At 41.5% G+C, this 23,323-nt stretch overlaps 4 protein-coding genes across 6 annotated transcripts; 2 read left to right on the top strand and 2 right to left on the bottom strand.

Moving 5' to 3' along the window:
- Positions 1-4,554: 4,554 nt before the first annotated feature.
- bag6 (BCL2 associated athanogene 6) lies at positions 4,555-13,566 on the top strand. Of its 3 annotated transcripts, XM_067237216.1 has the most exons (26): positions 4,598-4,662; positions 4,957-5,007; positions 5,220-5,307; positions 5,411-5,528; positions 5,633-5,859; positions 5,940-6,011; positions 6,096-6,218; positions 6,318-6,508; positions 6,597-6,726; positions 6,999-7,202; positions 7,312-7,534; positions 7,780-7,839; positions 8,191-8,531; positions 8,886-8,958; positions 9,085-9,383; positions 9,605-9,914; positions 10,074-10,243; positions 10,398-10,451; positions 10,608-10,710; positions 10,849-10,973; positions 11,194-11,328; positions 11,438-11,494; positions 11,678-11,872; positions 12,044-12,151; positions 12,246-12,392; positions 12,500-13,566. In XM_067237216.1, the coding sequence occupies exons 3-26, from the start codon at positions 5,227-5,229 to the stop codon at positions 12,593-12,595; spliced, it is 3,642 nt and encodes a 1,213-aa protein (XP_067093317.1). In that variant the 5' UTR covers positions 4,598-4,662; positions 4,957-5,007; positions 5,220-5,226; the 3' UTR covers positions 12,596-13,566. The 3 variants fall into 3 exon arrangements, with proteins under 3 accessions (XP_067093318.1, XP_067093317.1, XP_067093319.1); XM_067237217.1 differs by lacking the exon at positions 4,957-5,007 and having other exon boundaries at positions 4,555-4,662; XM_067237218.1 differs by lacking the exon at positions 4,957-5,007 and having other exon boundaries at positions 4,640-4,662; positions 5,223-5,307.
- Positions 13,567-13,679: 113 nt separating this feature from the next.
- tspan13a (tetraspanin 13a) lies at positions 13,680-16,177 on the bottom strand. Its single transcript, XM_067237220.1, has 6 exons — positions 15,982-16,177; positions 15,547-15,714; positions 15,251-15,331; positions 14,890-15,003; positions 14,672-14,785; positions 13,680-14,577 (listed from the first exon to the last, which is right to left on the bottom strand). The coding sequence occupies exons 1-6, from the start codon at positions 16,042-16,044 to the stop codon at positions 14,503-14,505; spliced, it is 615 nt and encodes a 204-aa protein (XP_067093321.1). The 5' UTR covers positions 16,045-16,177; the 3' UTR covers positions 13,680-14,502.
- Positions 16,178-16,304: 127 nt separating this feature from the next.
- ankmy2a (ankyrin repeat and MYND domain containing 2a) lies at positions 16,305-21,007 on the top strand. Its single transcript, XM_067237219.1, has 11 exons — positions 16,305-16,335; positions 16,703-16,795; positions 17,125-17,189; positions 17,630-17,768; positions 17,862-17,960; positions 18,398-18,558; positions 18,731-18,945; positions 19,030-19,165; positions 19,575-19,703; positions 19,793-19,922; positions 20,279-21,007. The coding sequence occupies exons 2-11, from the start codon at positions 16,729-16,731 to the stop codon at positions 20,371-20,373; spliced, it is 1,236 nt and encodes a 411-aa protein (XP_067093320.1). The 5' UTR covers positions 16,305-16,335; positions 16,703-16,728; the 3' UTR covers positions 20,374-21,007.
- A 267-nt stretch (positions 21,008-21,274) lies between these two features.
- LOC136944896 (leucine-rich repeat-containing protein 72) lies at positions 21,275-23,279 on the bottom strand. Its single transcript, XM_067238826.1, has 9 exons — positions 23,267-23,279; positions 23,102-23,175; positions 22,899-22,968; positions 22,696-22,777; positions 22,491-22,604; positions 22,195-22,284; positions 21,693-21,839; positions 21,578-21,608; positions 21,275-21,449 (listed from the first exon to the last, which is right to left on the bottom strand). Exons 1-9 carry the CDS (start codon positions 23,276-23,278, stop codon positions 21,275-21,277), a joined length of 795 nt encoding a protein of 264 aa, XP_067094927.1. The 5' UTR covers position 23,279.
- Positions 23,280-23,323: the final 44 nt, after the last annotated feature.

The following is a 23,323-nucleotide window of genomic DNA, read 5'->3' as shown; positions in this document are numbered from 1 at the left end:
ACTCTAAGGAATACACAAGTAGTTCAGATACTTTGGATTCATAAATTAATAACCAATACGACCAAACAAAAGGGCATGTTCTACACACACATACTGTACATACAGACAAAGTCACAAACAGACATGTACACACGCGTACCAGTTTATATCTGCCTGTACACCCTGCCAATAAATAGACGTTTCCTTTAGTGCAAAAAAATAGTTCCAACCACAGTTCCAACCCCCCTCACTTCTGATGCTTCTTTGAGACATTAGTCAATGCTGGTTGAGCTTCTCTTTGACCACAATTAAAGCCATTGCTGTGGTTTGACAAACGTCTGCTCAAAGGATGCATTGAGTGGAAATAAAGCCATGCAGTCAATGGGTTGTTAAATACTTTCAACAATTTGCTAGTATGCTTAGGAGAGAAGAACACCAAACTGGTACACTAAATATAAAGGCAGTAACAGTGAGTATGAACTTTCAAGTTGTTAGGTGAATATAACATATATTACATTGTCTAGAATTATAAGCTTGGTCTTAAACATATAACACAACACCATTGAACAAATGTAAACTGTTGTGTCATTGTAGGCTATTTGAATATTGAATAGACAGACCTGCACCTTATATTGTATTCTAACCATGCATACCTAAATACCACATTTACAATTTACAAAGTGAAAAAACAAATGCAGCACAATATTCCCATGTCTACGTTAGATCCCCGACATTAATAAATTAGCAATTTTTTTATACCAGCAGACAGACAGACACAGACAGACATACATCTCACCTAGTTTGTCTTGTAGTGTCCTGGTACAAATAATTCTGTTTGATGCATGACTTTGAAAGACATGATCATTTGCCAGGGCTTCCCCTTTTGACAAGAGTTTAGAAGTTGAATTGGAGTTTTTTTCTTCATTGTGAGTTGTGGTTGGAAAGAGAGTAGGAGGGAGTTAGTAAGCACATAAACAAGCCCTTAAAAGTATAGTTGCAGATGGTCATGGTGGCATTGTGACAAAGTATTGTAAATGTTGTGATATACATTTTTGATTTCACTTGATTGCTGAATATCAATGTTTGATTAGAATGTTTTGTATTTTCTGGTCTGTTTGCTTCTGTCTTATGAGACACACTGAAGGGCCTGTGTCATATCAGTAGCCCACCAAGAGATCTGTGGAAAAGACTGTTTTCCTAAACTTATAAATGTGTTGCTTCATCACTTAGTTGGTATAGGGGGATGTTCTTTTCTTTTAATTATAGCTGTCTATGTGATGCGGGGAGTCAGGTGGCTGAGCGGTGAGGGAATCGGGCTAGTAATCCGAAGGTTGCCAGTTCGATTCCCCGTCATGCCAACTGACGTTGTGTCCTTGGGCAAGGCACTTCACCCTACTTGCTTCGGGGGGAATGTCCCTGTACTTACTGTAAGTCGCTCTGGATAAGAGCGTCTGCTAAATGACTAAATGTAAATGTAAATGTGATGGATAGATACCCAGGGCAGATGCTTGACCAATCACATTTCTCTTTCAATAGAAGAGCTGGCAGACGCTGTTTGGGAGTGCACGGTTTCTGATCAACATCTGATTTCCTAGGGCAGCTGGTTTTATATGTATTGTCTGATGTTTGTGTGTCATAGATAATTGTGTTCTGTATTCAATAGTTTGTTTGTTTAATAAATACTTGTTTGAAAGACATTCAACCGTTTTATGGCAATTAATTTCTTCAGATTTCCACCACAGTGTCGATCAAAAAAGTGCAGTTCAGCTTTAATATGTATATATTTTTTATAAATGATAACTAAAATGATCATAAAGCAAGGCTCACACAAAATGCTTCATATGTCTGATTGAGAAGAAATCTTTATATTAAGTTTCTCTCTAAATGAAGACAGGAATGCAGTACAGGCACCGATAATTACATAACCTCTAAAAGTAAAAGTTGCTCAGGTACAGCACCGATGAGTAAGACAAACCGCAGGGACATATTGTGTTGTGTAGGTGGTTTGTGTTTCCCCAGTCATGTATATAGGTTAGATGCAATGAGTTCAACAGAAACTATAACATGACAGGGAGTTTTTCTTTGTGGTTTCACAATTTAGTCCTGCCAATCACACAGCAAATGGTGACTACAAACACTTGAAATACTGTATCATGAGGCTAATTCAAATGTTAAAAAGAATTTTGAACTGTCATTAGATATATTTATCTGAGGGAAGAAATTAAGGAAACGTATTGAATAGATAGAGGATTGCAGTATTGAAAGTAAAATGTACTGATCATGGATAGACGAAAGGGGAAGAGAGGATAAATAGGACTTGGGTTCCATTTCACTTTCCTGTTCTTGGTTTTATGCTCTATGGGACATCCCCAAGAAACTAGCCTGTTTCATAAATGTCAACTACTCTCTTTCTCTCTCTGTCTCTCTCTGTCTCTCTCTCACACACACACATACTTTTAAACAAACACACATGTAGTAAAAGCAAAAGGAGAAGTGCATGTGTTCCTTTCAGTTCAGGTGCTGTCCCTATTCAGAGCAACATGGTTTCAAAACATGCCTTTGTTGTTTTTGTCTGCACATCTCCCTAGAATAACCTACATCTATAAAATCAGAAAGCTATGCTGACCCAGGAAGTACAACCCCAAAGATGACATTCCCAATGACTTCCTATAACTACAGCCTTCCAACTGCAGGGACTTCGAAACAAGGACAGCCATATGGAATAGAAAAGGCTGTGGGGTTAGAATGCTGAAAGCCTCCATTCCATGACAAGATGCTTTGGCCTGTTTTGGTCATCAGTGTCTAGACTCAAGAGCAATATGACAAGAGGGATTATTCACTCCATCTTTTCTCATTATAAATGTCTGTGATCCAAAATAATCGCACTAATTGTAAAATAATGTCCAAATCAAGGCAGGACTGTGTCTTTTTTCACAGGATTATACTTTTAGGATTGAGGGTAATCATGACCCACTTGATTGTCAGCACAACTTTCCACCATCCCACTTGTTTCTACCCAATTATAGGAAACAGGCCTGTAACTCCCCCTCGTTCTTCACATCCAACCACTCTCATCTAATGTTGTTGGATAGTGTTGTTTGAATCTGTGTCAGAGATGTTATTCAAATTTCAGGCTTTCATTTTACTCCCACTGGTTCAGAAGATTCTGCATTCAGTTTCGATGGAACACATGAACATTCATTTGACCTGTCCACTGGGTAGTAGCACTGTCTTAACTTCCTTGAAGGCGGGTACTCTGTTGAAGTTTAAAACTATTGGATCTGCCCAGAGCCACTCTGATCTGCCATAATCAATCGCTAGCGTTCGCCTTGGCCAACTCCTTCACCACTACTGTAACGGAGCTAGCTGCCATAGCTGGAAAATCTAACTTTTCCCGAGGAGGGCCACAACATCGCATCTTTCTCCGCCACCACTACTGAACTACAACTCAAACTAGCGCACAACATCAACGTCATCGTTCTCAGCCACTCCCTCTGTTCGCTGATTGGCCCTACAAAAAGTTGATTTGAGAAAACCGACTTCAAAGCCGAAATCCCAGACCTAGTACAGAAGCAAAATCAAAATTGAGCGGAAGTACGTAGGAGGGCAGAGCCAGGCTATCTGAATACTGCCAAGTACCACAAATGACCAAGACCAAGATCTGAGGCACGGAAGTCTGGGTGCACAACCAGGTCCAGCATTTCTAACCACATCTCAACGTCCACTACTCTGGACATTTTGAACCCTATATCTAGCACATTGTTTCAAACTTGAGCACTTCTGCAAAAACATATCTTTTCACATGAGAACTGCAGTGTTTTTTGTCATTGGTGACAAGGGTCATCACAGTCTTACCTATTTCACACCATTCTGATCAAATATCTATAGTATATGCATTTATTACATTTACATTTAGCAGACGCTCTTATCCAGAGCGACTTACAGTAAGTACAGGGACATTCCCCCGAGGCAAGCAGGGTGAAGTGTCTTGCCCAAGGACATAGCGTCAGTTGGCATGACCGGGAATCGTACTGGCAACCTTCGGATTACTCGCCCGATTCCCTCACCACTCAGCCACCTGACTCCCTATTAATCATTTACCTCGTAAAATATCAATTAAATCACATCGTAAATCTGGTCAGTCCTCATCATGCAGCTCCAATAGTCTTTATTCAACATTTGGCAGCATGAAATGATATGCAGAAACGGTAGTTTTATTTTCATATTAAAGAGGGAGAAAAAAAGTCTAACAACCTTGGTTAATGTATGCATTTGGTTCATGATAACATATTTATTACATTACCAGTTTCAGAAAGACTATATGTTATAAAGAAGATTTCATTGATCCCACAACGTCCAATAATTCGAACAAACCAAAGTGAGTTGAAAATATTTAACGTATGGCATTTGGAACGCAGCCTTAACTGGTCATTCACGACTCCTTTGAACGATTTGTCCAAGCTCGTTCATTCACAAGCCAAGCGCTGGTAAGAAGTAGGTACATGAACGAATCATTCATTCGGAGGGTGAATCATGACTCCCATGTCATAAAAAACGAATCTTTCGCGAATCACCCATGATCATCACTAAGCTTCAGTTGCTTTGAGGATAACATTGCAGTAGTTTCAAGTGTTACACGACTGTGTCAGTATATACACTCACGCATTTAAATAAGACCGAAAGGTAGGACATATCTAACGTTGGTGGTTAATAATAATACGGCTGGCTAGTTAGTACTAATATATAGCCTTCGATAGATAATCTAAAGTTAGCTAGGCTAGCTAATCTACCCACAAACTCGCTAGCTAAAACATGGTGGAATGTTTTCTCTTCGGCTCGAGTTATCATAATCTCGTTATTTTGATCACTGATCAATGATTAGACTATATACCGTGTAACCACAACAGTTGTATTATTTACTGTGTTTTGGTGCCGTCGTTACTTTTGCCTTCATTTTTTTTTATTAATGTTTTTCAGCTTCTGTCTAACGTTACGTACCAACCAGGCCTTGTCTTTCTTGCCAAGCAGGTAGCTAACTGTAGCCTAGCTAGCTAGCTAATACAGAACTGTATGTTTCTGTTGACTAGCTGGAAACAGACTAACGTCTATTAGACCTATCTTCGGTCAGCCATTTCTCTTACTTTACTACAAATAATCTGTTAACACTTGACTACTCTGATCTTTGATTACTATACGATCTTGGACAGTATTTCTTTTTGTATTCTGTTTCTGTAACGAAGAAGAACAATGGAGGAATCAAATGTTGATATAGAGGTGACAGTCAAAACCTTGGACTCCCAGAGCAGAAGTTATACTGTTGGTAGCCAGGTAAGTTCCCTCTCTTTTGTAATTGTAATTTTCCTCTTAAATAGCAGTCCTCAGCGATAAGCCATATTAACTGATCCATTAACTAACCATTTATTTTATCCAGTTGACTGTCAAAGACTTCAAGGAGCACATCGCACCTTCAGTGGGAATTCCTGTGGATAAACAGAGACTGATCTACCAGGGTAGAGTTCTACAAGATGAGAGGACACTTACAGAGTACAGTACGTATCTAAGGTCAAGGTTTCTGTTAAAACAGAGCATTAGGCTTCAAGTACACACTTGACTGATGAAGCATAACTAACTGCCCCTATTTTTCTCTTAACAGATGTGGGTGATAAAGTGATCCACCTGGTTGAACGGGCCCCCCCTCCACCCTCCCAGCCAGGCTCAGGGGGCAGCTCAGGATCAACTGACGCTGGTCTGTCATCCCCCAACTCCACCACCTCCCAGGGATCCTCCCAAGTGCCTCCACACGACCGCAATGCCAACAGTTACGTCATGCTGGGAACCTTCAACCTCCCGGTGAACCTAATGGATCCTCAGCAGATACAGGTGAAGCTAGTTCTGATGCTGCTGTGTACCTGGTATAGATGGGTATTGCTTATACATAGCCTCCAAATCTTGCATTCTAGATGTCAGTCCAGCAGATGATTCCAGGCATGGGTGAAAATGCTAGGAATGCTAGAGTCACAACCAGCACGGGGGTAAGAACTACTGTGATTTATTTAGTATTTTTTGTTTATTATATTAAACAATGAATTTACGTGTTCCTTTTTTCACAATCATAGAACAATGGATCTATGAATGTACACATCGACATGGACCAATCCGTGCAGAGTGAGCCCAGACTAAGGCTTTTATTGGCAGAAAATCTCCTGAGGGACACTAATGCGCTGATCCAAAGAATGGAGGTGTGGCACTACCTTACAGACTTTACCACCAAACCACAACACCTTATGCCAATGTGTATTGATCAAAATCCTTTCCTTTGCCATAATGTCTCATTTTAGGGACAGGCAAGTGACAACTCATCTCAACCGGCGTCAGCTGCCGATTCTGCCGCAGCTCCACCGCCCTCCTCCTCCACCTCTACTCCCTCTCCCTCCACCCAGCCCATGGACACCTCCCCTCTTCCATCTGACCCCCCTCCATCTTCCTCTTCGACTCAAACTGAGGGACCGCTGCCCCCAACTGGTCCCAAGTGAGAAAAGAATCCCTTAGGTGGTCTTCATGCTTACAGAGACGGTCATTTTTTAAAGGGATTTTTAATTTGATATTCTTTCCCCCAGTCACCCCAGCCCAGTAGAGCTTGTGGAGATCTTGTCGGAGCTAAGGAGGGTGGAGGAGAGGCTACAGCCATTCATCCAGAGAGCCCATTCCATCTTGGAGACTGCCACCACCACAGAATATGCCAACACTGTAAGCCTGTCTCTTTCATACACACTGCCAAAGTTGTGTCTACACAGCTAGCATGTACCAAGAAGTAGGGATGCTGTTTTCACAAACAGTGCAATGGTGCAATGGGAGGAAAATGCATGTTGCTCATGAAGTGTTCTTTGTTCCATTCAATTCATTGTACATTTCCTCATAAAGATATCGAATAGAAGTTTGATAAAATGTTTATTATAACACTGGAGATAGAGCACAGGTGGTAGAAGACGACCTACGCATTCTGTTTTATTATAACACAGGAGAGAGAAGAGGACCAGCGCATTCTGAACCTAGTGGGGGAGTCCCTGCGCCTCCTGGGAAATGCCCTGGTTGCTTTGAGTGACCTTCGCTGCAACCTCCTCAGCCCTACCCCCCGTCACCTGCACGTAGTTCGGTCCATGTCCCACTACACCTCTCCAGTCATACTTCCAGGGGCTGTGAACCACCAACACATCCCACTACATGTAAGTTATACAGAGCTGTGGACATTGTGACACCAATGACCACATAGCATGCTATTCAGTTTCATTCGCTTCAAGTGTTTACTCAGCAATATCAAAAATGGCCCCGCAGATGAACTTGGGAGCCACAGTAACCATGGCAGCCAATGGAAGGCCAGTCAGCGAGGGACAGGCTCAACCCACCAGCCAGTCGGAACAGGCAGGTCAGGGACAGACCTTCCCCTCACAGCCTCCCCCGTATAATCAGCAGGCAGGCCAGGGCCAGCCTGGCCCACGGGTCATCAGGATCAGCCACCAGGCAGTACCGGTGGTCATGATGCAGATGAACGCGGACGGTGTGTTGTCCACTTCCCCCCAACTGATGGAATGCTACCCCCAGTGTGTGTTGTTGGCATAGCCTGTGTTGCGCATGTCAATGGTTTGTCATGTCAGAAAAGTTGATTTGGTCTTGAAATGGGCGTGACTAGTCAAATAAAGACATGTTTGTACAGTACTTTGTATTTATAGTTTTATCAGTGTAAAGAAAGCGATACTGTCCAAAACGGTTCATGCTGAAATGTGTCTTGTTCTTTTTGTGCAGACGGTGGCAGTAACCCTCAGGCAGCAGGACTGCAGAACCCAGCCGGTATGGGACAGGCAGGTGAGGATTTCTCAACATAGTCATGTCTACTGGGAGTCAGGTGGCTGAGCGTTGAGGGAGTCGGGCTAGTAATCTGAAGGTTACCGGTTCGATTCCCGGCTCTGCCAAATGACGTTGTGTCCTTGGGCAAGGCACTTCACCCTACTTGCCTCGGGGGAATGTCCCTGTACTTACTGTAAGTCGCTCTGGATAAGAGCGTCTGCTAAATGACTAAATGTAAATGTACTTTCTGGTGAGTTAACAGCTGTGGATGGAAAGACATTCACTACAACATGTGACTGGCTAGTTATAGCCGATAAGGGCCCTTGTCTCCCCACGAAACTAAAGGTAATCTCTCGCCTTTATCTCCAGGTGCCCTTCCCCCAGACTTCATGCGTTCCATCATGCAGCAGATGGGCCAGTACGCTGCTGCTATGGCAACCGCTGGTGCCGTGCCAACTGCCCAGCCCACCCCCTCTGGTTCCGGCTCTACCGCCACCTCTTCTGCCACCCCCTCTGGCCCCAACACCCCTACCACAACCCCCACGGCTCCACCTCCTCCACCCCCCAACGCCTCACAGGCCAGGGTGGTCTTCACACGTCCAGCTTTTGCTCCAGGCATGATGGCAGCGCCCGCTTTCACCACCAGGGGGCCGACTGCTAACGTTGGCACAAATTTAAGAGCGCCCATGCCAGGCCAGCAGCCAGGACAAGTAAGTGTTCTATTTGTAGAGATACATACTGGTTTTTGTCTAACTTTCTATTTCAACTTCAACCTCAACTGACGTTAGTTTGTGACGTATATGGTAATGTGTGATTCAGATATTTGTGAAATGGCTGACAGCCGCGTCATAGCTGTAGAACTTGACTTAAGTTAAGAAAACTTTACTGGGAGAGATGGGATCTGACCCCATCCTCATTTTAATCCTCAGACCTTTCCAGGATGATCTTGGGATTTTATAAGTGAAAATATGTCGCATCACTATTGAATGAACACGTGTACATGATTGTATTTGAAGTTATTCTTTTAAGAAAGTAAAACTTTGTCCATACCTTTTTATCTCCAGCCCTTCCCTCCTGCTGCCCTCAATCAAATGATTAGTGGGATGGTGGGACAGCTTCTCATGCCAAGCCAGACAGGTAACTATCTAAAGGTTTAGCACTACAATAAACACTGTGTAGCCCTGCATTTATTGTATTCCCAATAAAGCCTTAGTATGAATGCCTTTTAAAGCAGTGTTTATTCTCCGTTGTTTCTCCTTACAGCTGGACAGACCGCCACCTCCTCCTCTTCACACACCTTCAGCTCTTCTTCCTTCTCTCCTTCTGGCCCCATACCCAATACAACCCCACCTCCTGGTACTGCTGCTGCCCCAGGTCAGCCAGAAACCACCCCTACCCAGCCCCAAGGTATCCCTCCTGACCTGGGCCAGCTGCTGAGCTCTCTCCTGAGTGGAGTGGGGGGCAGTGCTGAGGCCATGGGTTCTGGGGGTGCCCCCTCCATCACTGTGACCATGCCTGGAGTGCCTGCCTTCATTCAAGGAGTGTCTGACTTCATGCAGCAGGTTGGTGGGCCGATCTCAAATTGGGGTTTCTAAGCATGGCTGTGAGTGTAAATATGAGGGAATATAATTTGTAGATTGCGGAGTTTTACTTCACCTGGTTTGACAGCCTGTCAAAAATAACCATTTCATTTGGTCCCTACACTGTTGTAGGGTGTGTAATTTTGACTCCTTGAAACGCAAACTAACTCATTTGCTGTGTGGTCCTTACATCTTTCTCCCAGGCCTCCCAGCCAGGTTTCCAGGGCCCTTCCCCTACCTTCCCTGCAACACCCACAGACCCTCCTGCTGGAGGCACTTCTCAGGGCCCCGCCCCCCAGGGCCCTGCCCCCAACCCTCCCTCAGGGAATGGGACTAGCGGCCTGGCTGGGGAGAACCTTAATCCGGAGCTGTTCACAGGCATTGTTCAGGGGGTCCTGTCCACTATGATGGGCTCCCTCGGCCAGGCCCAGAGCGGCACAGAAAGCATTGCCCAGTTCATGCAGAGACTCTCCCATACCACCAACATCTTCATTAGCCCAGACGAACCCAATGGTAAACTGATTTATTGTTTTCCATGAGAACTGCCTTTTTTGGCCGGATTCTCCATTACGTCACAATTCATGACATTTACATAAATATGCAGTGCCCATGTAATTATACCGACTCTCTCGCTGTCTCTCTCCTCGTTTGCTCTCACTTTCCCTCTCCCAGGTTTCTTTGGGGAGCTGCTGACATTGGTATGTCAGACCTTCTCCATGTCTGACCTGGTGCTTCTGCTCCACGGCCAGCACCAGCCTTTGAGTCGTATACGGCCCCAGCTGTCCCAGTTCTTCACCCAGAACTACCTCAATGGCAGAGAGCCCACCGACCAGAACATAACTGTCAGTATAATACTGGAGAGGTCCACTCTCTTCAGTCCCTACTCCACTCCTACATATTTTAATGATCGCTAGCGTATCTTATAATAATGTATGTCTTTGCTCTCTCTTTCTTACTCCCGCTTGATTTCATTTTCCATTTGTCATGTGACCCAAGGCTGCTGCTGAAGACCTTGTCAATGAACTTGAGGAGACTATCACGGAGAGCTTTGTAAGTACTGCAGGATCCGACAGGACCTATGGAACATTCATTCCACTCTACAAACTACTGTTGTAAACTACAACTCCAGAACAAAGTAATTTCCAAACCAAATATATAAGTATAAATATTCAAGAACCATCTAGAAGCCTCATTTTTTGCTCTCAGTCCTCAGTGGCGGTGTTGGAAGGTGTTGACGTCACGCAGACCAACATGTCCTTCTTCCGGCAGCAGCTCTCTCGCATCGCCACGCACATACTACGCTGCACAGGTGACCTCATGACAGAGTATAGCCTTACCTCATTTGTATGTGAAGTAGCTATACGTGCTAATTAGCTTGTTTGATTTATTATTGTGTTTGTGTGTGAGGGAGAGTGTGAGTATCTGTGTTTCTGTTGTGTCCTGACAGACCAGTCGTTTGGGCCTCATCTGCTACAGATGTGTAACCAGGGTTTGTTTGAGTGTCTGGCACTCAACCTGTACTGTCTGAGGGGAGAGCAGAGCGCTCTAACTACGGTCATCAACCATCGCATAGTCAGTACACACATACAGATACTACACTACATTTTTCAAATGACTTACACTCAACTGCTTTTACGTACCCGTCTCTCGATCATCACCACACCCAGGCCTCATCGACTGTCTTTTATATTGTGAATAAGTTAAGACTAAGGTTTAATTCAATGATCCATATCAAGTTGATTAGGAGGAATAAATAGAGAGATGATTGTGATTGTTTCCTCTGCTGTTTCAGAGGAGGATGTCCGCTGACATGAGTCCCAGCCTGGTGAACTGGATGACTAGTATGATGACCATGAGGCTTCAGGTTATTCTGGAGCATATGCCTATCACAGAGGACCAGATCCTGCAATATGTGGTCCACACTCCGGTAACAACCACACACTACACTACCATGTATCTTGCATCGATGCAACACGAGGGCGCGTTTCACGAAACCACACATTGCTAATATAATGCAGTATGATATTGTTTTACAGAGGGAGGAGCCGATTGCATGTGGAGCACATGAGCCAGAACAAGACAAGAACATTAAAGTTGGTATTGTTTTTGTACACCAAAATCAAATGCTTAAAGTGTGACTAAACGCCAAAACTTTAATTTTTGATCAAGCCCCTATGGTTAAGGCTTTAGATTGTATAGTTTAGTTATACACAGTTACACATACGTTTTCCTCTGGCCTTCAGTTCTTTTAAATGTACCCTCTCTCTGAACTGAAGATGGAGGACACCCTCTCCCCAGTCCCCGCCACCACAGCTGAGGAAGCCATGTCATCATCGTGGGATACAAGGGCGTCGGCAAGAGAAAGCCGACCAACCGAGGGTTCTGTCCCATTGCGTAGCGCCATGGCGGCAGAGGCAGTTGATGAGGAGCCTGTTCGAGATTCTGAGGCCTGGGCAGTGACTGTTCCTCCTGTAAAAACACATTTTCTATGTCCATATGCTGTTTACATTTTCAATATCCATGTATTCACATTCCTGTTGCTCCCTGTAATCAGTATATGCCAGTTGAGTGCAGCAAGTCAGTTGGCATCTCTTCACATGGGGCCAGCTGATTTATATTATGGTCCTGTGTCTGCATCTCAGGAGTGGGTGCCCATCATCAGACATGACCTGATCACCCAGAGGAAGATGAAGACCCAGCCGCCCATGTCAGACGCCTATTTGCATGGAATGCCAGCCAAACGCAGAAAGGTAAAACTGAAACGGTGAACTTTGACCCACGAACCATGTTTCGTTAGGGGTCCTTTTGGTAATGGTGTTTATGTCCCGCCTGGATACATTTCAGACGGGACAAGGGGATGGAGCCCTCCTCTCCCTCTCGGATGCTGTCAGTCGGGCAGCGAAGACGGCAGGAGTCAAACCAGTCACTCCTTCAGACACCCTACAGGAGGAGCTGGAGAGCGACGAGCTCCAGGAAGCCTATGCAGAACAGGTACATCCAGTGATTATCAGGTTTAGTCAGCTAAGGCTGATTGTTACTCATGTTGTGTTTTGATTTGTAGAGTGAATGATCTCAACACCAGATTTGTCCTTGTCCAGGTGAAGGCCGACATTAAGAAGCGCGTGAGGGAAGACCCTGACTTCACCCATCAACAGTTCCCCAATGCACACAGAGCCTTCTCATCAGATTCCTAATTTTACCTTAATGGTTTATTGGAACCAACAATTATCAACCTATGTACATGCTGCCATCTGTTTTTGAGTCTGTATCTCAATGTCTTGCAGTTTCATGTCTACCAAATTATCCTCATAACTTTTTAGGAATAAAGAGTAACATCTTGTTTGACTAAATCCCTTATTATCGCTGCCCCCCACCCACATTTATATTTATTGTTTTGCTTTGTTCTGTAATTTTGCCTTTCCCTTTTGTTAAACACAGTGTCCATATTTGAGCAGATATTATACACCCACAAATACATTTTGACTCAATCTTTTGTTTTCAGTGTTTTTGCTGTTCTCTTGTGATCTAAATGTTTTATTTAAAGAGTTTACTTTGATGGGGTGAAACTGCTGTTTAGTAGATGTGTTGTGTGCTTAATAAAGCACTAATTACACAGGTGTACTGGAGTACTTTTGTGAGATATAGAGCAAAGGGGCTGATAATATAGTAGCCCAACTATCAGGACATTTCAGTGATTTGCTGTTATCATTTTAAGATGCGACAAGAGAGAATGAAAGCTGGTCTGTGTGGTGTCAACATTCAGTTTCAGCAGTGTAGGCTTTTGTGAAACTGTTCTAGATTGATTTACTGATGCCAAAATCAATGTAATCAAGTGGTGTTGTGACGTTTTTGATGAAATCTTTAATACTCTATAACTAACACTTAAAGCAACTTCTGAACAATCTAATATTTCAAGCTATCTTGTAATATATATCTTCCCCTTTCCAGTACATTAAATAATTATTTCCGGATGGTAGTTGAAAGGAGGAAGAGAGATTTTTGTTTGGATGCATTCCTTACTGTTAAGTATAACTGCGCATGTGCTGTTCGAGTTGACACTTACCTGTCATGTTAGTTTCCACTTTGTCTAGCTCCCCCACAACCATCACCGCTTAAAGCTGGTTTTGTAGAGTTTGTCCTCTAATACATTATGGCAATTTCAGAATTTGAACATTTTGTTAACACATTGTCGTCTGTATATGTTATCACATCTAAAGTGTACCCTCAGTACAAACAATAAGCCCATTGACACTGATCACACAACTTGAAGTCAGTGTATACAGTAGACATACTCTTTAATACATGTTGAAAAACGATCCCTTGTGTAAAATTCTCAACTTTATAACTGGTAGCTTTATAATAAAAATAAAGTTCATATCTAAATAAAATGTTTCTTTAAGTTCTAAACAAGAAAATGTAAGACTAAAAAAATTATATAAAAAAGATTCCATTATTCTTGCATTAGCACAAATTATCTGATGGACATTCTTTGACGGTTCATTGATTCTGTAGCAAAAAGGGGCTTGGAGAACAAGTTTGGCAGAATTATTCTGAGGAAGAACAGTTCCTGGTCAGAATCCGGTTTGAATTGCAGGAACATCGGCATGGCTTGTGTATCAACTGACTTACTGTACTGTATCATACTACACTTCTGAAAGGAACTCTTGATTGCACCATTACTGTGCATTGTAGGCACCAACACTGCCTCACCTTTGACAGACTTGCAGAATCTCCATAATTGGGATATTTAATATTCCACATACTGTAGTCTGAAACAAAGCACTGTATAGTGTGTGCCCAGACAGTGTAAGGTTCGGAAATGGATTATACAACTAACCAGGAAATACGATTCTGTCTTTCTGTTTGCATATGGTGTGCCAAGTTGGTGTGTCAATACCACTCAATGTTAGTCAAATTAAAATGTCAAGTTTGCTTTTTCAAGGAAAACACTAAGATCACAGCATAAGGCTAATTTATAATTAATCTTGATCACTGACATTATTATTACATAGACATTACATTTACAATGACAAGAACATTTCAATAGAATGAATGAATGCCTTAACAGTGCAATGTTGGGTTGGGAGTAAGAAATTTAAAGTTACAGAAAAGCCCCAGGGTGTGATCGAGGATCCTTCAGATTCCTGTATCTGTAGGTTAGACATAACCCCAAGACCTGAAATGAGATTTAAAAACAAAAACATGCTGCTTAAGTGTTAAGTCTCACTGCAATGTGGCAATGTCTGATTCGTGTTACAGTATTTACTAACCTCTGTAAAACTGAAAAAAAGTCCTATCCCACCCACAAAGTGTAAAACTTCTTGAGCATGTTGCTGGATAATGTCACCACAGGCAAGATTGCAAGATTGGTTGCGGACACAATCCTGTAGAGTAAGGAAGTAAAAGACAATGATGGTTTAAGAAATGCCTTGTTTAAGATCGACTGTGCATTATGGTTAAGTTGTTATGGATTGTAGAAGTGTCTCACAGCAGCACATGTGTCATTAACAGGGACGTGGGAGAAGCCACAGCAGTCCAGGTTCTTCTCTACATCTCTCTGAGTGGACACAGAATTGTTCCATCCCACCTCCAGTAGGTGGTACTGCACAGGGAGGAAATGGGGTATTTAAGAAAAACAACATCCAGCAGGAAAGTCATGTAAATGGAAGACATAAGCATCACCTACAATACAAAATTGTGATTTGGGTGCAAAGCTCAAACAAAAGCTAACGTTGACTTCATGTGATTCCGCTTGACAAGTGAGACAATTGACAGTGATGCCGAGTATGTCGCAATGTACACAATCACTGACTGTCTAAATAGTAAATTATGAATATTAAACCACATACCTGCTGGTCTTTATTAAGAGCTAGGCATGCCCCAGACACAGAGAACTGTACGATGAACACCATGAACAAAATGATCATGTACTGTGTAGTCAAGGATGTTTACATAGGACCGACATCCTGAATCACAACGTTTACACAGTTTAGAATCATAATTAAGATGCGTGTTGTGAATAAATGTCAGACCAACATACATTATCCATGAACATTATCAGAATATAATATTTCAAGTGTAATTGTACATTTTAGGTAACAGTACAGACCTCCTCAATGTAATACCAGCTGGTGACAAAGGATACAAAGAAGAGCAGGACCTGATGGTGCTTTAGGGCTCCGCAGAGTCCTACAAAGGCGACCAGCAACAGGAAGGTACTTACGCCAATAACCCCTGCCACCACCTGAATACTAGACACTAGGCCAAACCATTTGCCCCATGCTGCCACTCCAATCAGTAGAAGACTCACCAACTAAGGGGAACCAAAACGGTGAGGATAGTCAACATGTAAATAGTAATAAATGCATAACGTTGAATTGTATTTTAAAATAAAAAAACAGCAAGTCAGACATTCAGGTCTGCGCAATTTACTGTAGTGTAGGATGAACTCTAAACATCTGATTCGCCAGACTTTCCAGACGAATCAGATTTTTCATGCCTTTCTGTCTGAGGTGCCAAACAATGCTATTCTTCCCGATATTGAAACAATCCTTTAGATAAAAATGATTAGTCTACTTACAACATACAGTATATTGAGACCGCAGAGGGAATTCTTGATGCAGACAAAACCACCACACACCATTGTCTTCACTGCTACAAACAAAATTCCTTACACGTCAGATCAATTGTCTTCAAATTAATGTTCTCAACAAACACAGCTGCAAGCAGCAACAGGTGTGTAGGTCTACTTCAATAAGGAAATGGTTCGCACTCCGATTGGCTGATCCGAATATATAAATATTTATTTAGCGTAGGCCTATGCCTCATGATCCATACAATGCCATCCTCTCGTGGCCATATACTTAACTGTTCTAAAGGCGTTTAACTTTCATCACACATTTTCAGAGGAGTTTGCGACTTGAAGTCCAGAATGGTAAAACACTATTTCATAGTGAGTGACAAATTGACAAATAACTCCGTGGACCTGTCAATAAATATGGAAAGACTAGGGGCGCTTGACTGACGGAGATATTTCATCACGTGGCCATGTTTACGAATATTTTATTTGCAAGACTAGACGTTAACGAATGTACACCCTTTTTGTTAAATGTATAAACGAATATCGATTGAAATTAAATACATTGTTTTCTATTCAAATGTCCACCCCTCTTTCACTTTACAAATGGTATAGTCCTCAACTAAGCGTAAACGATGGTTTAGCTGTAGCTTTTAGGCAGCAGTATGGTAATCAAACGTGTCGTTTTTTGATTTAGTCGACAGTCGTTCTTATTTGTCTTCAGTCACTTATTAAAAGCGTATTACGAAAATGTCAGCGCCAAAGAAGGGAGATCTGTCTTCTACCGAGAAGGAATTATTCCAAGTTATTGCTGCAGGTGAGTATCTACTGATCCTGCAGTGCTAGATTTCACATCACATCCAGCTAGTAGCGTTAGCCTTGCTAGCTAGCTATAGATAGCTATTTTGCACATGTATAATTGGGTTTGTTGACTTAAGTATCCACCCAAAGTATAGGATCTACCGGAACAATCTAAATTGTCTATTTGCTTATAATGAATGATAATTACTAGCTATAAAGATGGACAAATTGCCACAATAGATTTAATATGTAGCTAGCTAGCGTAGAAGGTAGCTCTAGCTAATCCATGGTTATTGAACATGAAGTCAAACTAGCATGTATGCCATTTATGTATTTTCTTTATAGGAAATGTTCAAGAAGCCTCGAGATTATTGGGGTCCAAGGATGTACGAGTCAATTGTTTGGATGAGGTAGTAACAATATAATTTCTTATTTTCGATTAGTTATACGAGTCGATATTTTGACATTAAGTAGTCTATGGTTGGAAGATATTGAGTTTAGGCTAAACCTGGAAATAATGTAGGTAGTTAGGTTAGATATTATCTTAGGCATCCTAATAAAGTTCTTGCGCCTATTCTGTTTTAGATTTTTGAGACTCAATAAGTAAGCCATTTAGATTTTTTGTACTTAAACCTCGAGTGACTGGTCTTTAGTGTGGAGGCTGTCACGTATTATCCTCTTGTATTTCATCTATTAGAATCTGTTGAGTGACATGCATTTATAGCGTCTGACATCGAATATTGTAAAGGGATTATAGAATTTGATTATAACTTTAGGAATATGATCTATTATGCTTCAGTGTCCTTGAACTCCTGAATACTAGTAGTCTGTGTATCTTTTTCTGCTATAGTATGGGATGACTCTCCTCATGCATGCTGCTTACAAAGGCAAAGCAGACATGTGCAAGCTGCTACTTCAACATGGTGCTGACGTGAATTGCAATGAACATGAGCATGGCTACACAGCACTGATGTTTGCTGGACTTTCAGGTATTTGAGGATAATTATCTGGTCAAGCAACCCGAATTGGCCCACATTTTCAAGCATATGAATGTATCGTTTTCTTCCTCCTTTATTACTCAGGAAAGACTGACATCATATGGATGATGTTGGATGCTGGAGCGGAGACAGATGTGGTCAACTCTGTCGGGAGGACAGCTGCTCAGATGGCAGCATTTGTCGGTATGTGTGTAGCTTGCATGCTCCGCCTATATGACCACGTATGCACCTTGTGTTCTGGCACAGGTAAGGAGCTGGCATGAAGATCACAGGGTCCGTCGCCGTTTTTTCACTGGCAGGCTGGGTCGGATAAGGCAGAACACCTTTCGTTCATAGAGAACTGGTTTTCTTTGTATAAAAGGTTCTCCCTGACTACCACAAATTCTCTGGCAGAACCTGGTTGTGGTCAGTTTGGTGTGTCATAGCCTGAATGCTATGATCCATTTAGAAAACTGACCAAGAATCTGGATATTAAATGAAATGGGACAAGCTATTGAAAAAAAAAGGATGCTGATGATGTACACACATCAGGACATCAATCATAAGAGTACATCTCTCTGCTAAAACAGTTAAGTAATCAATGTTTTAATTAAGAGTTGTTTTGTTTGTTCCTTTCCCAGGGCAGCATGACTGTGTGACAGTGATTAACAACTTCTTCTCCCGGGCGAGGCTGGACTACTACACCAAAGTCCAGGGTTTGGAAAAAGAACCTAAACTTCCTCACAAACTGGCAGGACCCCTCCACAAGATTATCATGAGTACCAACCTCAGCCCTGTTAAGGTAACCATATCTAACTCCACATGATAATGATTTAGAAAATATAGCCCTCAAGTGCAATATGATACTGTTTAGTGCTGGCTATTTAATTGATCATCAATTAAACACCTAGTGGGTTAACACCCACTAGGTGTTTAAATAGCACCACTGATTACTGGTCCTCCCTCCCTTCTAGATGGTAATGTTGGTGAAGGAAAACCCGCTGCTCCAAGAAGTGGAGGCTCTTGAGAAGTGTCGGCGGGTGATGGAACTCATCTGTGAGAAGTGTGTCAAGCAGCAGGACATGAATGAGGTTCTAGCCATGAAGATGCACTTTGTGAGCTGCGTGCTCAGCAAGTGCGCCTCCTTCCTCAAGGACCGTGACGACAAGCTAGAGGGACTAATGAAAAGGTATGTTGTTGGTTGTTGTACGTCGTGTTTCTACATTAACTGAACACGATTGTATACGTGAACCATTTTGTTTTCTATTCCTAGCTTATTAAAAGGTCGGGAGAGTGATGGCTTCCCAGTGTTCCAAGAAAAGTTTGTTCGAGAATGTATCCGCAAGTTCCCCTACTGTGATGCCACTCTGCTGCAGCAGCTGGTCCGAAGTATTGCTCCAGTGGAGATAGTGAGTGGAGCTTCCCTTTCTAAAACACTCAAACTGAATGGAAAGCAACAAAGCAGGAGTTAAGCTCCCTCTTCAATCAAACAAATCTACACCAGCCTTTCTCAACCCTGGTCCTCAGGGACCCCCTGCTCTGCAGATGTAAGACGTTTCCTTCTTCCAACACACCTGATTCAAATGAATGGGTCGATATCAGGCTTCTGCTGACTTTGATAACGACCCATTCATTTGAATCAGGCGTACGGGAGCAGGGAAACATCTCAAACATGCAGGGCAGGGGGTCCTAGAGGATAAAAGTTGAGAGGCTGATGCATACCTTTTTAAGTTATTTTTAGGATTTCTCTTTGGAGAGAAAAAAAAGTTTTTACATTTAACCATTCTCATTTATAACCTCTGTCCCTCTCCCCCACAGGGCAATGACCCAACAGCTATATCAGTCCTGACCCAAGCCATCACAGGACAGGTTGGATTCATGGATGCAGAATTCTGCACTACCTGTGGAGAGAAAGGTGCTGAGAAGAGATGCTCCATCTGCAAAATGGTAGTTACCATCACTATGCAATAATTATATTTTAGAGGATATTTGAGGTCCAGTTTCTTTAAACCGGCATGCTTTTGGTGATTCAATAGGTGATATACTGTGATCAAGCCTGTCAGAAAATGCACTGGTTCACCCATAAGAAGGTTTGTAAGAAGCTCCAGGAGCAAAGAGAGAAGCATGAGGAAGAGTCAGCCAAGCGAATTGAGCAACGCAGCAAAGGTATTGAAAATGGCAATCTTTGGTTCACTTAAGAAATATATTGTACATGTAGTACCACGCAAAAGTCTTTGGCACAATTATTATGAATTAAAGTTTTGAAAAGTTCAGCAAAAATGCGTTAATTGTGAAATGAAACAAAATACACTAGACAATATTCATGTAAAAACTCTTGGGTGCTTAAGACTTCTGCACAGTGCTGTATAATACCTGTTTTTACATGTGACATGACAACATTATGCTTGCCTTCAGCTGGCCCATTTATACTATCTACTTAATCAGCGTTGGAACTTCAGAACTTTGTTACCATTGGTGCGTACTATCATCAATATTAAATCATGCTGTTGCATTTTTTTCAGAGGACAGTGAAGCTGTGGAAGATGCTACAGGATCCATGCAGGAACTTTCAGTGGAGCCTGATAATGAAGAGTCCTCCTCAGACCCCCAGCTCTGAGGCCACCACAGCCAGCTCCGAACCAGAGGATGTCACCTACAGAAACACAATGCCTATACCCAGATATCCCATACTCCAGTTAATGCCATGTTGATCTCAGAGGGAGGACTGTTTTGAAGACCTATTTAGCACACCTGAAGAAGCAGTTCAAGCAAAGTTAAAAACCTCTGGTCTGTTCAAACAGTGATGAATCCCTTATTTAACCAATATTTGACATTGTCACCAAAGCAACGCAACATTATTGGCACAAGAAGACGGGTTGTGGAGTTTCTACTTTTTTATTGAATACTGTTTGATGTGAAATATCTATTTAGAATATGATTGTGTAAGCTAAATGGATTTTAGTAGCCACAAAATGGAAAGCGTTTTAAGCAAGGAGTGGAAAAACATAGTGTATTTAATTTATATGTTGTGTACAAAGTACAATTATGCCTTAAGATGCTTTAGCTGGTATGTTATGAATACCTATTCTGCATACCAATACATCCAGATTAGAGCTCATATTTCTGTAGTAAAGTAGCATAAAGTATAATGTTTTGACCAAGACATCCTCGTAATACATTTGCAAGCCCTCCTACTCACACGGCTTTGTTACAGATGTGTTTAATGACTTAAATAAACAATAACCTCATAACCCTGTATTGTTTAGTGTTCTTTTGGTTTTAGTGTGCTATATTTTTTCCACAGAAGTGTATATTTGCCAATGTGGTAATCTTGATCATACACATATTTAACAACCAAAAAATCATGAAGATAAAAAAATCAACTGATTAATTTAATCACTTAAATGACCAGAATATTTAATATAATGTGCTTTCAGAATGTCTAATACATTTCTAATTACTGGATTGAAGTTGCATAATATAGATTATAAATAATATGAAACGGGTACAGATATGGATCATCTGAATGTTATTTTGAGGATGTTGGGAATATGTGGCTGGGCATATTCTCCTAGTTGGCTCTGCTGGGCAGTAGGGAAGGACCTCCAGTCCACAGATGAGAATTGCATGACAGACCTCTGCATGGCTCTTCGCACACTGGGGTCTGCGATGTCATCAAATGGGCATTTCAGCCTGAGTGAAATATCAGTACACTGCAATTTTACAAATGTCACATGAGTTTGTTAATTTTAGTTTGTTAATTTATTAAATCACATTCTTCGGGGAAACAATGTTAGCCTGCATGGTGTATAGTCTCTCACCTGTTGATATGTCTTGTCAAAACATCAGATCCTACAAATGAAAGTCCAATTATGAAAAGTGTGATATAATTTACTAATGTTTGAACAAAGAAAAAGACAGCAAACTGAGTAAAACCTTTGAGTTGAAAGCCATTAACATGACTTCCTGTCTCTTTTGCAACTGGAGTGTGTATGCGTCTGCCAAAGGCCAAAGACTGGAGGACACGAAATTGCTCTGTGTTGAACAACTGAAACAATGTATTTCTCTCTTCTTGCTTAACAACTGTCAGGAAAGCAAAGTTAATACACTGAAATGCAAAATGGTTGTGGTATATTAGTAAGACTTGTTGCATGTAAAATATATGCCAAAGTACCAAACATGAATACTTTATTGTGCTGCACATGTACTTGGGGGAGGGGTGCATACTTTTAAAATAGATATTTTTTTGTTCCATTTTGAATACTGAATATTTTGTCATTATGGGGTACCATGTGTTGATGGGTGAGAAATAATTCCAGATATCTTAATTCAGGTAAGAGGTGCAGACTTGTGCTCTGTATTAGCTGCATTACATTGTAATAAGTGACCAGTATAACTTTTTATAGAAAATTGATAGATATTTGTTAGCATAGGCTACCTCTTCGATCAAGTATTTGCACAGATGGCAAGTGATGGAGGACATATTGACGATATTCAGGCTCTTGTGCAAAAGGATTCAGGAAAAAAGCTGCAAAACAACTTTAATGTTATTATTACATTTTTACAAGAACTGTACAATCTATGCATTTATATTTATTTTTGCCTGAATTAACAATAGTGACATTACAAAATATAATTCTAATGTATATTCACTTGGGCCATTGATTTAAATTAGTCTGTACTGTAAGTCTTCATATGTACGATTTCCAATTATAGCAAGTCTTGGCTACTTACTAACAGTATGAAGATGATGTATGTTCCTCAGCTCTGCCACTGTCTCATCTAGCCTTTTCATCTGGTTGATGTGTAAAAGGAGAACTCTTAGACAGGCTAGATGACTCATGGTCCCTGTTTAAGTGACAGATGGTAAATAAATACTAAAAGATGAGCAGGCTATTTGCACAAAGTACATTTGTACCCCACCCTCCACAATGATTACCTGAAATGGATGTTATGTTATTATTTTGTAGGTACAGTTCTGTCAAGCAACAGTTGAGACCCTTGTAGCTTATATCCTTGATCTGAAAGGATAGAATATATCGTTGATCTACATTCCTTTTGTCATATGTGACTTTTATTAAGAAAGCATGACCTATAATGATCAATTACAGTGTAGACAGGGTGCAGCAGGTAGCCTACTACCTTGTTGTTGTTCAGCCATAAACATGTCAAAGTTTGAAATCTTGATAAGTCAGGGATATATGTGAGCCCTCTGTTAAGCAGAAAAGTTGCTTTTACACTTATATTTTTATAATATAATAAATGTTCTAACAAAATTGCATTTCAAAAGTCTACATTAAGTGAGCTACAGCATCAGATTTAGAGGCTTTTATAAATCGCGCTACCTTTTGGCGAGATAAAGTTGACATACTTGTCGATCTCTCTTGATTCCATACTTATGGAGGGCTTTCTCGATAACCTGTAAGAGAAATTAAAGTTACTGCTATCACAGTATTCAAATTATATTCAAATTATATTCATATTCTTATGAATTTGATCGAAAAACGCACTTCCTCACACATATCCATCGTCACCTGATCGCCAGAACCGCTTGCGCGCTTGTTGCC

Source organism: Osmerus mordax, chromosome 6 (assembly GCF_038355195.1).
Source record: "Osmerus mordax isolate fOsmMor3 chromosome 6, fOsmMor3.pri, whole genome shotgun sequence".
NCBI classification, from domain to species: Eukaryota; Metazoa; Chordata; class Actinopteri; order Osmeriformes; family Osmeridae; genus Osmerus; species Osmerus mordax.
The sequence above is the reverse complement of the archived record's forward strand: the minus strand, read 5'-3'. Positions and strand labels throughout refer to the sequence as shown.

What these genes read in the sequence shown, in the direction of transcription:
- tspan13a (XM_067237220.1), bottom strand. Translation starts at nt 16,044, where the DNA reads ATGGTGTGTGGTGGTTTTGTCTGCATCAAGAATTCCCTCTGCGGTCTC. An exon ending in GTCTCAATATACTGTATGTT is followed by an intron (nt 15,715 to 15,981) that starts GTAAGTAGACTA and finishes GGTTCCCCTTAG; the next exon opens with TTGGTGAGTCTTCTACTGAT. An exon ending in CTCTTAATAAAGACCAGCAG is followed by an intron (nt 15,004 to 15,250) that starts GTATGTGGTTTA and finishes CTCCCTGTGCAG; the next exon opens with TACCACCTACTGGAGGTGGG.
- ankmy2a (XM_067237219.1), top strand. Translation starts at nt 16,729, where the DNA reads ATGTCAGCGCCAAAGAAGGGAGATCTGTCTTCTACCGAGAAGGAATTA. An exon ending in ATTCCAAGTTATTGCTGCAG is followed by an intron (nt 16,796 to 17,124) that starts GTGAGTATCTAC and finishes TTTTCTTTATAG; the next exon opens with GAAATGTTCAAGAAGCCTCG. An exon ending in CTAGAGGGACTAATGAAAAG is followed by an intron (nt 18,946 to 19,029) that starts GTATGTTGTTGG and finishes TTCTATTCCTAG; the next exon opens with CTTATTAAAAGGTCGGGAGA.
- LOC136944896 (XM_067238826.1), bottom strand. An exon ending in CAACTTTATCTCGCCAAAAG is followed by an intron (nt 22,969 to 23,101) that starts GTAGCGCGATTT and finishes TCTGCTTAACAG; the next exon opens with AGGGCTCACATATATCCCTG. An exon ending in TATGGCTGAACAACAACAAG is followed by an intron (nt 22,778 to 22,898) that starts GTAGTAGGCTAC and finishes CTATCCTTTCAG; the next exon opens with ATCAAGGATATAAGCTACAA.
- bag6 (XM_067237217.1), top strand. Translation starts at nt 5,227, where the DNA reads ATGGAGGAATCAAATGTTGATATAGAGGTGACAGTCAAAACCTTGGAC. An exon ending in CGGTCATCAACCATCGCATA is followed by an intron (nt 10,974 to 11,193) that starts GTCAGTACACAC and finishes CTGCTGTTTCAG; the next exon opens with AGGAGGATGTCCGCTGACAT. An exon ending in AGGAAGCCTATGCAGAACAG is followed by an intron (nt 12,393 to 12,499) that starts GTACATCCAGTG and finishes GTCCTTGTCCAG; the next exon opens with GTGAAGGCCGACATTAAGAA.